This window comes from Harpia harpyja, chromosome 7 (assembly GCF_026419915.1).
Source record: "Harpia harpyja isolate bHarHar1 chromosome 7, bHarHar1 primary haplotype, whole genome shotgun sequence".
Taxonomy (NCBI): Eukaryota; Metazoa; Chordata; class Aves; order Accipitriformes; family Accipitridae; genus Harpia; species Harpia harpyja.
This window is the reverse complement of record NC_068946.1, coordinates 35128620-35141154: the sequence shown is the minus strand read 5'-3', so window position 1 is coordinate 35141154 and position 12535 is coordinate 35128620. Positions and strand designations below refer to the sequence as shown.

At 39.8% G+C, this 12535-nt stretch overlaps 1 protein-coding gene across 1 annotated transcript; it reads left to right on the top strand.

Annotated features, from left to right (window-relative positions):
- Nucleotides 1-591: 591 nt before the first annotated feature.
- On the top strand, nt 592-10388 carry KLHL41 (kelch like family member 41). Its single transcript, XM_052792921.1, has 6 exons — nt 592-1787; nt 4567-4724; nt 4817-4924; nt 5769-5954; nt 7775-7921; nt 9377-10388. Exons 1-6 carry the CDS (start codon nt 678-680, stop codon nt 9486-9488), a joined length of 1821 nt encoding a protein of 606 aa, XP_052648881.1. The 5' UTR covers nt 592-677; the 3' UTR covers nt 9489-10388.
- The last annotated feature ends 2147 nt before the right edge of the window (nt 10389-12535 follow it).

The window sequence follows — 12535 nt, the reverse complement described above, 5'->3', positions numbered from 1 at the left end:
TGAATGTGTGTTTTACATTTAAACAATAGGGATTTGTTTGCAAATAAATACAACCAAATGGCTATTAAGAAGAAACTCAAAACAAATTTCGAAGTCTTATTATCAATATCTGAAGAAATTGCAGATGTGATATGGGTATGTAAAAAAATAATCTTGGAGCGTAGATAATTGATGCAAAGTTCTGGATTTTTAAAGTATCTTTATGACTGCAGCAATGAGATGAGCAACTCTGAAAAAGTGAACAGTAGTTGAAACTGACAACTTGATTAATAATATTTCTATTTCAGAATATTTGGTAACATGTATATTTACAATCTTGCTCATAGCTGTCTCAGGGTCAGATTCTGCTGTCCTTACTCATGTCAAATAATTCCTTACATTGCATGTAATCTCATTGATTCAGCGTGGAGAATGATGGCAAAACCTGACCATAGTGACTAAAAGCAACAGTTGCTTCTTTCAGTCTTTGACAGCTGTGAGAGCAACTCTTTTTTTTCCAAACCATCCATCCTAAATTCCGACCTCTAAGAGTATGTACCTATATTTAGCTAGCAAGATTAAGTTGCGGAGGCATCAGGCAGGACAAAGCACATTGGTCTGCCTTTTTTACAGACAGACCTTTGGGCAGACAACAGCTAAAGCTTTCTGCTCCCTCCCCTTTCCCAAGTATTTGCGAAATGGATTCCCAAAGGGAACTCACTGAAGAGCTCAGACTTTATCAATCCACACTTCTTCAGGATGGCCTCAAGGAACTCCTTGAAGAGAAAAAGTTTATAGATTGCTCTCTCAAAGCTGGTGACAGAAGCCTGCCTTGCCACAGATTGATTCTGTCAGCATGTAGCCCTTATTTTCGTGAGTACTTCTTATCCGAGCAAAATGAAGAAAAAAAGAAAGAGGTAGTTCTAGATGATGTTGACCCCAACATCCTGGATATGATTGTCAAATACCTTTATTCAGCAAGTATTGATCTTAATGATTCTAATGTGCAAGATATTTTTGCTTTGGCCAGTCGCTTTCAGATCCCTTCTGTATTCACTGTGTGCGTCTCCTATCTTCAGAAGAGGCTTGCTGTTGGTAACTGTCTGGCCATCCTTCGATTAGGTGTTCTGCTTGATTGCCCAAGACTTGCATTTTCTGCCCGTGATTTTGTTTCGGATCATTTTGTGCAGATCTGCAAAGAAGAGGACTTCATGCAGCTTGCCCCGCATGAACTTATCTCAGTTATTTCACCTGACAGCTTAAACGTAGAGAAGGAAGAACTGGTTTTTGAAGCAGTAATGAAATGGGTCCGAACAGACAAGGAGAACAGAGTAAAGAGCCTGGGGGAAATTTTTGACTGCATACGTTTTCGTCTTATGCCAGAAAAATATTTCAAAGAACATGTTGAGAAGGATGATATAATTAAAAGCAACTCAGACCTTCAGAAAAAAGTAAAGATTATTAAGGATGCTTTTGCTGGAAAACTGCCTGACTCTAGCAAAAGTACAGAAAAGTCAGCCAAAGGGGAAGTGAATGGCGACGTAGGAGATGAAGATTTATTGCCTGGCTACCTAAATGACCTTCCCAGGCACGGCATGTTTGTCAAAGACCTAATTCTTCTGGTTAATGACACTGCTGCAGTAGCTTATGATCCTCTTGAAAATGAGTGCTACCTAGCAGCCCTGGCAGAACAGATTCCCAGAAATCATTCCAGTATAGTCACCAGACAAAATCAGGTCTACATTGTTGGAGGACTGTATGTGGAAGACGAGAACAAGGATCAGCCTTTCCAGTCATACTTCTTCCAGGTATAAGCTTATAATTGTTGGTGCAGTAACAGGTGCTTGTAAGAGTTACTGAAAAGTATTCTGAGTCTCTGCAAGTGAGTTGTCTAGTCTCTCTGTACGGTCATTGGAGAGAAGTATCTATAGAGAGCTATTCCTGTCTCGGCGAGATAGATGAAACCAAGGGATTTGCATCTTCTCTTTCAAGACCAAGCCCCTGGTGAGATCTCAGAAAAGATTAAAAGGATTAGTATATTATATCTAGGCACTGGCTTTCATTGTTTAAGGCCCAGATTTGTAATGGTACAGATGCCTAAATTTAAGCCTAATAATATTTTTGTAAAATACCTTTTGTGAATTCCTGTTAACTTCTGTGAAAGTTGAGTGCTTAGCTGCTTTAGATCTAATGAGATGTCTTTCTTTTTTTGCATGTGAAATATTTTTATGACAGCAGTAATATGCATATTTTAAATGCCACTTTTGTCACTAAAATTCCAGAAGTCCTTTTGTCACATCTACCTTTGAAAACTAAAGGGCGTTCTAAAATACGTAATTTAGAGGTACAAGGTGGTTTTCATGGCAAACTGTCAATGTCAGTACACTAAACACCATATTTCAAACAAGAGCATAATTTTATGTCTTTGTAAATCTGTGTAAATATAAGGCTGACTAATACAAACTGTAACTTCCACAACATATTTCAGAAAAATTAGCAAAAATACAATTTGGCATGCTCACACCATAAACTAATTCTGTTGTGTTGTTAGCTACCTGGCTACGTGCTTTGGGGGATATTTAAACCATATCATGATGAGTTATGCAGTATGCTGCTGGCCATGTCCTTTCTTTAAGCACATTTGCCTAAAAGAGTGAAAGTAGGTCCTGTTTCAATATGGAATAAAGCAGAGTGATAAGCAGTGATAGAATTTTAAAGCCTTCAGATATTTAAAAATGCAAATATTAAGTGTTTATAGGAGTATGGCTCACTGATTTCACACAGTGAAATAGTTGGTTTCAAGCGTTTGTTGTATCTATGAGAGGGAAGTCTTAGTTTGCTAGAGAGGGATTAGCACTGTTTCATTTCCTTATGTAGGTGTAAAACGCTGATCACTGAAGTGCAAAACTTGTTACAGAAATATCCTTCTAATAGAAATACTGTGTTGATGTCATAATGTATATAATCCAAAACCGAATAGTCTAAGTCTCAGGCTACTGGAAAGGGGCCTCTGAAAAACTAAACCTCAACACTGATATTAAAAATGGATGAAGTTTTCAGGATCCTATTTTATATGTTTACATCCGTTTCCTGAAATCCTGCTCTCTCACTTGTCAACTTTAAGCTGGCTTGCTGCTGCTACTGCCTATAGTTAAAGTACTTGTCTCCCATTACCCATGTGGCTGTTGTTCCCTCTAAAATGTTAATGTGGTGCCAAACCAATTTTCACTTGCTCATCTCCCTTTCTCCACCAGTGAAGCACCTATTAGCATTTTATTTGGTAGCTAGCAACTCAGAAGGAAACAAGGCTGCCACAAGCTCAAAAATACATGACTAGTTTATGCCCTATCATCAGTAGATATGTCATCTTCAAGACTGATTCACTAAGCATGCTGTGATCTGTGATGGGTATGTCTTCTCCTCATTAGGCCACCCAGATCCAGCTACTGGGGCAATCCATTTCCATGAACTAAATTTCACTGCTGCGATAAAACTTCCTGTCCAGTAGGGGTGGTCTGTCGAATTTGGGAGAGGTGTTTTAACATGGAGACCTTGAATGTGGAACATACTTCTGGAAAAAGGATGTCGCTGAGCTAAACCCAGATCTGATTACTTTGACTGAACTTTCTCTTGCTTTCTATCAAAGGCCTTTACACTCATGCAAACTCACATTTTACCTTCCCTTCCTGTACATTGTGAAGCAAATCTATATGCGATAAAAGAGAGAAAATACTCTTTTTGAATGTTAGAAAGCATCCAGGTTCAATTGTAAGTTCTCAGATCAAAACAAAAATTAAGCAACACAGATCTAGGAAAATATTGTCTTGTTTTGTTTGTTTTTTCTTCTGTCCTCCTTCTGTTGCTTCTCCTCAGGTGTTTTCAGCATACTGGATGTGAATTGAGACAGCTGTGAGAGTACTTCAGTAGGCATGACACCGATATTATTGCCAATGGAGCTGCACAGCTTGCCTTTTTTGCTTAGGAGTGAAATCTTTATTCATTGTGTCTTCAGAGATCTCAGGAGCTTTTGAGGGTATTTGTGACAAAACACCACCTCTTTTGCTCTAGGGATTGCCAAAGAAACATCTGTGCCATTTGCCGTGTAATACTTCCTGATCATTAAGAGGAACGGTGTGAGGGAGGATGCCTGGCATGTCTCATTGTAGCAATGAGCGCAACCAGCTAAATGTATAGCTGTGGAATGGCAGGAGTGTCTGCTCCCTTCAGGCAGGAAGAAGAACAACTCGTTCTTTTCAGCATGGGATGGGGAACCCCGAGAGTGAGGGACCTTTAAACAAGGAGGAAGAGCTTAATAAAGAGGCAAAGAAACTCTGTGAGGACGAGTAAGGGTGAGCAGATGCAGAGAGCGCTGTGTGGCATTGACTCTGCTAGGTCTCAGCACCACGAAGCATGGGTGGGTAGAAGTCAGTCGTTAACTGCACTGAGGGAAGGGTAGGTTGTTCAGGCAAGCAGATGAGCTGTTGAGAGACACTGAGTGCAATTAGATTAATTTTGTGGAACAATGTGCGTTGTGTGGATTTTTACTATTTGCCTTTCCTAACACTTCCTGTTCTGATGCTCTTTCAGCTGGATAGCGTCGCTGGTGAGTGGGTTGCCCTTCCTCCACTGCCATCAGCCAGGTGTCTCTTCGGGCTGGGGGAGTCAGACAACAAGATCTATGTAATTGCTGGCAAGGACCTTCGCACTGAGGAGTCTCTAGATTCAGTATTGTGCTATGATCCTGTGTATGTTTAAAATTTAATTATGCCCACTGAAGACATGTAAATAGCCCATTGTTAGTTGAAAGAGCATAATGGTGGTATTATTCTTGTTCCAGGGCAATGAAATGGGGTGAGATCAAAAAACTACCCATCAAAGTATATGGCCATGCTACTGTCTCAAACAATGGATTGATATATTGTCTTGGTGGAAAAACTGATGATAAGTGAGTCTTTAAGTCTTTTCATGACAATTTATAACATTATTTGGGTGGTCCTTTATAGATTATATGTCCTCACACTCAGAAATCAGGGTTTTCCTTTTGTACATCTCTGGATTAAGGTTGCTAACAATTTGGCAGAGGGGAACACATTATGGTATATAGGATATCTTTTTCATGATAAGGTAAAATTGCATATAAATTGTAATCCCAACTAGTTATTTTAATGACCATACTTATTTCCAAGGCAAACTTTACTTACCTTGCAGACACGTTAGTAATATGTAGCTGTGAGGACCCTCACTTAAAGTATTATTTCCTTCCAGACAGAAATACTTAGGTGCCATGGAATTACTGTGTCAGTTTTTTAAATTTTGTGACCTGTGATGCCTGTTACACCTTAATGGGTATAACATTAGGAAAATAAAGGTTTTCACTCACACTGAGCATGTGGTGGTAATTTTTCAGTGTTTGTATAGGGGACAGTTAAGATAGATACAAGCTTGTCAAGTCAGCCAGAACAGCAGCATAATCTTTCTTTTATAACCTTTGTCATTCATTCCTCCACAAAGCCCTCTGAATAGAATATGCTGGGAAAGGACGTTGTCTTTCTCCTCTAAGGTACAGTGAAATTGCTGCCCCGTGTAAGCAGCATTTAACATTTGATTTAGTTCTATGGATGTGATTAGTGCTTTGTAGACATGCAAAAGTTCCCAGATTAGATACAAGAAAGGGTCTCATGGAGAAGAAAGAGGTGTTATACACTACACAATCCACCTCAACTAGGTCTCACTTGGAACAAGCCAAAAGTTTGTTAGAAATGATCACAGTTTTTCTTTTTCCTCCCCAGGAAATGCACTAATAGACTATTTGTATACAATCCCAAGAAAGGAGACTGGAGAGACCTGGCTCCAATGAAAGTGGCTCGCTCGATGTTTGGAACAGCTATCCATAAGGGCAAGATTGTCATTGCAGGTGGTGTCACTGAAGAAGGCCTTACTGCATCTGTTGAAGCTTTTGATCTGACCACCAATAAGTGAGTGCAATATTCAAGCTATTTTTAAGCAAGTGTTTCATCAGCTAGGCTTTTAGCAGCTCTGAGGTAAGAGTGACAAAGGTGTTCAGGTGCCTATACTCCCACTGAGACACTTGGACTACATTCACATCTTTAGCAACAACAGCAGCAGCAGCTTAAAGAGCCTTTATCTCTGGCCATTTTTCCTGCCCCCACACGCATTTTCTATGCTAGCGTAGCTACATCGCAAACATGATCAAGGAGCTCATGTAGCAAAAATAATCCACCCTCTAAGCTTTTTTTTTTTTTTTTTTTTTTTAAGTCTGAGTATTTTCCCAATTTAGTTAACCACACAGCCACATAAACAGGTGTGCTGGCATAATAGGGGAGAAGTGGGAGTGATGGGCAAGGGCCACACCAGGTAGTTGAAACAGTACTGGAACTAAATGTGAAACCCCAGCAAGAGAAATCAGGTGCCTGAACGGGACTAGCTGAATGTCCTTCGGGTATGTGGCCTTGGGATGTCTTGCTGTTCACTTACCTTGTCACAGCAAATACCATTTACCACTACTAAGTGACAGGTGGATAATTCTGCTTATTTATTTAATATGAAAACTCCAGGAAGACTTTCAATTCTAAGTGCATGCTCTGAAACACTGTAAAGAAAAAGTAGTGACAACAGAGAGTAAGCCATACCTGGAATTAGCTTACTTATTTGATCCAGATACTTTCCAATGTTCTTCCTCACAGCCAGAATCTTTTGCAGTCAGCACCCCTCAAAAGTGTATTATTTTCCAGAGGCTTATACCCTCTGTATCTGTGTCTTTCTACTCCTAATTTTCCTTTTTGTTACTTCTGTTGCTTTTCCTTCCTATCATCTTATTTACAAACTTTCATTTAAAATAGTATCAGTAAAGCTTTATTATGATAGCTCAAACTTGTAAGTGGTCCTGGATGCACCATTATTTTATTAATGAGCACTTCTATTGTATATAAACACATTTGGCTGTGCTGCCTTTCCTGACAGGTGGCATTGCAGCCATCAACCTCACAACAAAAGCTTTAACTTAAATGGATGCTATTCCAAAGAGACTTGCTTATAAAATTTAACAATACGAAATGTGAATTATGCAAGAAGTAATTCTATGAGGAAGCTTTGGACTTTACACCTTCTATAGAAAGCAAAGGAAAGCAAAGGTCATTTTGTTACCATGATGTTTGGCGCATTCTTCTCTTCCGTTGTTCAGAAACATGTGTAGCTTGTGGTCTGAAAAATCTGCAGGTTCTTGTCTTGGTTTACTCTGTTTTGTTACAGTCAAGTCACACAAGTGAGAGAGACAAATTAGCCTATTAGTTTTGATGTTGACATTATCCAGAAGTGGGATGTCTGTTGATATGTTCATAGGTGTGAATTGGCAGAAAATTTGAAATTATGCTAATGAGCTCCTGTGACTTTTTTTAACTCAAATTACTATGTCAATGCCACTTGAAACAAATTCATTTTGGAAACTATAGGGAAAAAATGAGAGTAGCTGAGGAACAAAACGTGTATAAAGCATATTACGGATGATGGGACCAGGCAACCTGTAAGAAGTGGTCTCTGGGAAGAGATGTCATCATGGTGTAATTCCATCACTTAAGACTTGCAGGAAGTCCCTGTGGGGATGGAGACACTGAAACTCACTGCTGATAAATCTCAGATTTTTTTCCTTTTACTAAACCATTCAGTCAAGCGGTCCTTGGTACCTGAATCTATGTCACCCAGAGGTGTATTTTAGTGCATCCAGTTTAGAGTATTTCTCACGTGTTTGTTTACCTTAGGTTTTTCTTTTCATTTTTAGGTGGGAGATTATGCCTGAATTTCCCCAAGAGAGAAGTTCCATCAGTTTAGTCACCTTAAGCGGAGCTTTGTATGCTATTGGAGGCTTTGCAATGATTCAGCTTGAATCTAAAGAATTTGCACCCAGTGAAGTCACTGACATATGGAAGTAAGTTTAATTTTAATTACGCTTTCCTGGTGGAAAGCCATATCTAAAATTGAGGTCTGTAGACACTGGAGGTTAAAATTAGTTTTCTGTTTAACTCTGGAAATGAACCATAGCACAGGTTGTAAAGCACCTGTTGACAGATAGAAATGTTTGTCAGAAAGTAACAAATAAACATGAGACTTGAATCTAATGACTACTTCCACCTACTAATAATTTGAACAGTCTGAGTCATGATCTTCAGACTCTCTTACTCTTTAAAAGAGTAAGTTGCCATATCTCTTGGCAGGTTTAGCCTTGTAAGTGTACCATAAAAACATTCTGTTTCATGACATTCTTACACAGAAAAGCCTGTATACACAGAGGTTTGTACATATTCATGTGTTAATAGTCAAATGAGTAATTGTTCCAAGAGAATCGGAAATCCCTGTCTGAGGTAGGTTGACCCTGGCTGGGTGCCAGGTGCCCACCAAAGCCGCTTTATTACTCCCCCTCCTCAGCTGGACAGGGGAGAGAAAATATAACAAAAGGCTCGTGGGTCAAGATAAGGACAGTTTAATAAAGTGAGAGCAAAGGTCACGTGTGAAAGCAAAGCAAAGCAAATGATGTTATTCTCTAATTCCCATCAGCAGGCGATGTCTGACCACTTCCTGGGAAGCAGGGCTTCAGTACGTGTAGTGGTTGCTCCGGAAGATGAAAATACCCCCCTTCCGTCTCCCTTTACCTAGCTTTTATATCTGAGCTGACGTCATATGGTGTGGAATATCTGTTTGGCTAGCTTAGGTCAGCTGTCCTGGTTATGTCCCCTCCCAAGATCTTGCCCAGCCCCAGCCTGCCGTTGAGGGGGGCAAAAATGTTGGAGAGACAACCTCGATGCTGTGCCAGCGCTGCTCAGCAGTAGCCAAAACACTGGTGTGTTATCAACACCTTTCTAGCTACCAATGCAGAGCACAGCACTACGAGGGCTGCTATGGGGAGAATTAACTCCATCTCAGCCAGACCCAATACACTATCTCCTAGATTTTTTTTTAATCTAAATCACAGTAGCAGTGATGAAACATCACATCTTTGCTGTGACTCTTCAGTTGCTAAGGTAAACTGAGGAGTTTAAGTGGCAGAAGGATAGGAAGGATTCCCAGAAAAAACACCTTTATATGTAAGAATCTGAAGGAATTCAGAAGGGACACTTAAGACAAGCGGGAAGCTTTTATAGGAGTAATTAAAGTATGACACAGGCCAGCAACAAGCTTTAAGGACCAGGAAAAGGACAGCTCATGCGCAAGAACATCTTTCTGTTCGGTTCTAGAGGACAAAAGCAGCCTTTTGTGGCATCCTTCAGCATATGGTTGCTATAAGCCTTTGCAACATGTGGACTATCCTCCTTTTCATGTATGTGTGATGAAGCATCAAACTCAAATTTTAAGATGCTATGTTCTGACCTTATTTTGTTCAATGCAGGTATGATGATGAAAAGAAGGAATGGATTGGCATACTGAAAGAGATCAGATATGCTACTGGAGCCTCCTGCCTGGCTACACGCTTAAACCTCTTCAAGTTATCAAAACTGTAAACAAAATGCTGGAAAATGTGATATGGTGAGGGAGTTTTGATAGGCCTTTCTGGTTTTGTTGCATGAAAATATCCCCAAATTGTACAGTTTTGTAGCAGCACACTAGTTATACTGTTAACTGTTAAACAGTTCATCTGTCTGTCCAAGTCTTAAGATATGTACTAGGTAACCAACAATAACTGATTTCTTGCCAACGTTTAAAATCCTCAAGAATTCTAACTAACGTAGATTAGAATAAATGAAGATTTCAGAGAGAACTCCATTTTTCACTCTGTGAAATTGCCAACCAAACTAGTTAGACTTCCTTACACTCAGACAATCCAGGATATTGGTGCCTTATCCTCCAAACAATGCCCATGAATTAATTGTCAAGTTAAATACAACTAGTAGGTATCTAATTTTATTCTAACTGGCTGTTTGTACAGCCTGATTTCCCCCTTCAGCATTTTATGTAAATCCTGCATTCATCAGACATATCTTGAAAATATTTTCATTAGAGCTTTCTAAAAATAATTTAGCGTGGAATTGAAATGCATATTGAAAACAAAAGTGGCTTAATACTATGTGGCCTAAGAAATGCCAATCTCAGCTAAAGCTGTACTAGTAGCCAGACATGTGAAGAAAGAGACAAGTTCACAGGGTTAATAGCGCTACTGTTTCACCTACTATGTTTAGGCTTCTGGTAACAAGGATTTTCCACTTTTTTATGCTTTTCCAAAGCAAGTATTTTATGGACATTTTTCTCAGAGATCTGAGGCCATTAACAAGCATTCATGAAAAAGTCCTAGAAGAATTGATCATCAGCAAATACCTGCAGCAGAGAGGACTTTTCCATCTAATACAGAGTTGATGCATTTTGATGTTGAAACTTTTAACAATTAAACTTTGTTTCAAAAACTATAGCTCATTTTCAGTATGTTACTCTATACTGGTACTTAATCTGTGGGACATCTTTTGTTTTCCCCTTTAGTAGCCAAATCTTTTCATTGGCTCCAGTTAAATCACTGGTTTACACCAGCCCATCTGCTCTAACACTTGCCGATTTAATTTAGAAAGAATGACTGCAAAGGATCAAAAGCAGCACATTTTACTGAAACACTCTTAAATTTTGCTTTTTTTAGATGCCCTTTCTGAATCCACTCATAGCAAGTTTTAATCCTCTTCCCATTGTGCATATTCGTAACTATCCATACATAACTTGAAGATACCTGGCTTGGCACAGAGTGACTGCCAGATACCAGAAAAGCAGGGTTCAGCTCGGACACATGACCACCCATGACTGATCACTTCGGCCACACCCACTGCCACCTTTCTTACACTCCAGGATTGCTACTTGAAAGCCATCCATACAGGCAACAGCTCTCTGACTTGTAGCCCAGCTTCCGAGATCCTAACCTCTATTTATGATTGTCTTCTCCATTTTATACAAAATATAATGTGCATATAGTCTTTCTGTGTGCTGTGCCTTCAATGACATTACCTCAAAGCGCTCGTCTTCTACGTCTTGGAGCCCTTGTCTGTTTGATAGCATAAGCAGACAACCATCTACTAGTTTTTTCAGTGATCCCACAAACATGAGGGGTGCCTCAGGAGGAAAGCACCTTGCAGCTTAGATCAGTTCTGTTGGGTTTTCCTGGCTTTTCGTTAGTGTCCTGATTTGTATTCAGTCAATAAAAATATTTTCTTCTACTACTGATTGAGTAGTAAAAAAAAAAAAAAAGCAACAGCCAGGTGCATAACGGTGAATTCAGAAATGCAGTTGCTTACCTCTGCCAGGTTTCAAAGGAAGTGGTAAAAAGAATGTCTATTGCTTCTACTAGAAAGGCAAGAAAACATAAACACATTGTGTGTGTGAAAGAGATGGGCACAGCTAGCAGTCGTCATGAGGTAATGGCAGCTGTAGTCACAACATGGCTGCCTCTGAAAATGGGCTGATTTGCAGAAGTATGACCACTCTACAGTTACTGCTCTACAGTGAACATTATCCTGGCTGTTCCTCTTTTTTCTTCTACATCTCAGTGTCTTATGCCTCTTGACACAAACCCTGGCTGAGTGCGATCACAGGAAGCCTGGTAACTGGCAGATGTTTTTGAAACGTGATAAATAAACCAGCAATGTTTTTCACCACCAGTAACCAAGGTGGTTGTCACTCTCTGAAGGCCATTCTTGGTTTCAATTTTCAGCCTAATTTTGCTCTTTTGTACACTGTCTTATTTACAGAACAGGCACGTTAGATGGTTTGTCTAAATTTATTTCCATTAGCAAGGGCTAGTCCAATGCATAATGCCATAATCATAAATTTCATGAATTATCCAGTTGCTGGTAAGTGCCTATGTCTGACATAAGCATTATTTTCTCCTTATCTTGAATAAATTTTTCAGGTACCCCTTCCGAGATGCATTTAACTGGAGTACAGGTGTTTCAAGGGTCTGGACTAGGTGCCAGACCGCTAGAACTAGTCTATCCTTTAAGTACATGAAGGTGTTCCGGAAGGCTCAAGACGTACTTCTGCACACGCCACATCACGGTAGGAGAAGCAGCTGGAGGTTCCTCACCACACAACACCCTCCCCCGACAGAGTCACCCACAGTACCTCTGTTCTGGAAGATGGAGACAGAATGGCTGCAATAGCAGTCCTATTCTTAGTAAATCTGGATTTCAGTTTCTTGGTTTCACAGTACAGATACTGTTGATCCCTATTGCTCATTCTGTCACATGCTGGAGAACAGACATAGTTTCCAGTAGATCTGCTGCCTCCTCTCTCACAGTCAAGAGTATTTCCAAATTTTTCTTTGGACAGTTTTATGCCTGGCTAAGCCTCTGTGCTATTTATTTAGGAGATAATAATGTAATTTTATAGCAAAACTGTCACAGACTCATGTACTGAAAGAATAGCTTCCAGATAATGGGAGATTTTAAGCATCCTTATCACATCTTCATGGCCCATTTCGACCTGCCTTTTGCAATCCCTAACAAATTGAGGATTAAGCCTCTTGACACCTGATGCCCCAAGGCAAGCCCTGGTCCAGCTGACTCACAGATAAAGA

Coding starts and splice junctions, on each gene's coding strand:
- KLHL41 (XM_052792921.1), top strand. CDS start 678: ATGGATTCCCAAAGGGAACTCACTGAAGAGCTCAGACTTTATCAATCC. Junction 1,788..4,566: donor TCCAGTCATACTTCTTCCAG/GTATAAGCTTAT, acceptor ATGCTCTTTCAG/CTGGATAGCGTCGCTGGTGA. Junction 7,922..9,376: donor GAAGTCACTGACATATGGAA/GTAAGTTTAATT, acceptor TGTTCAATGCAG/GTATGATGATGAAAAGAAGG.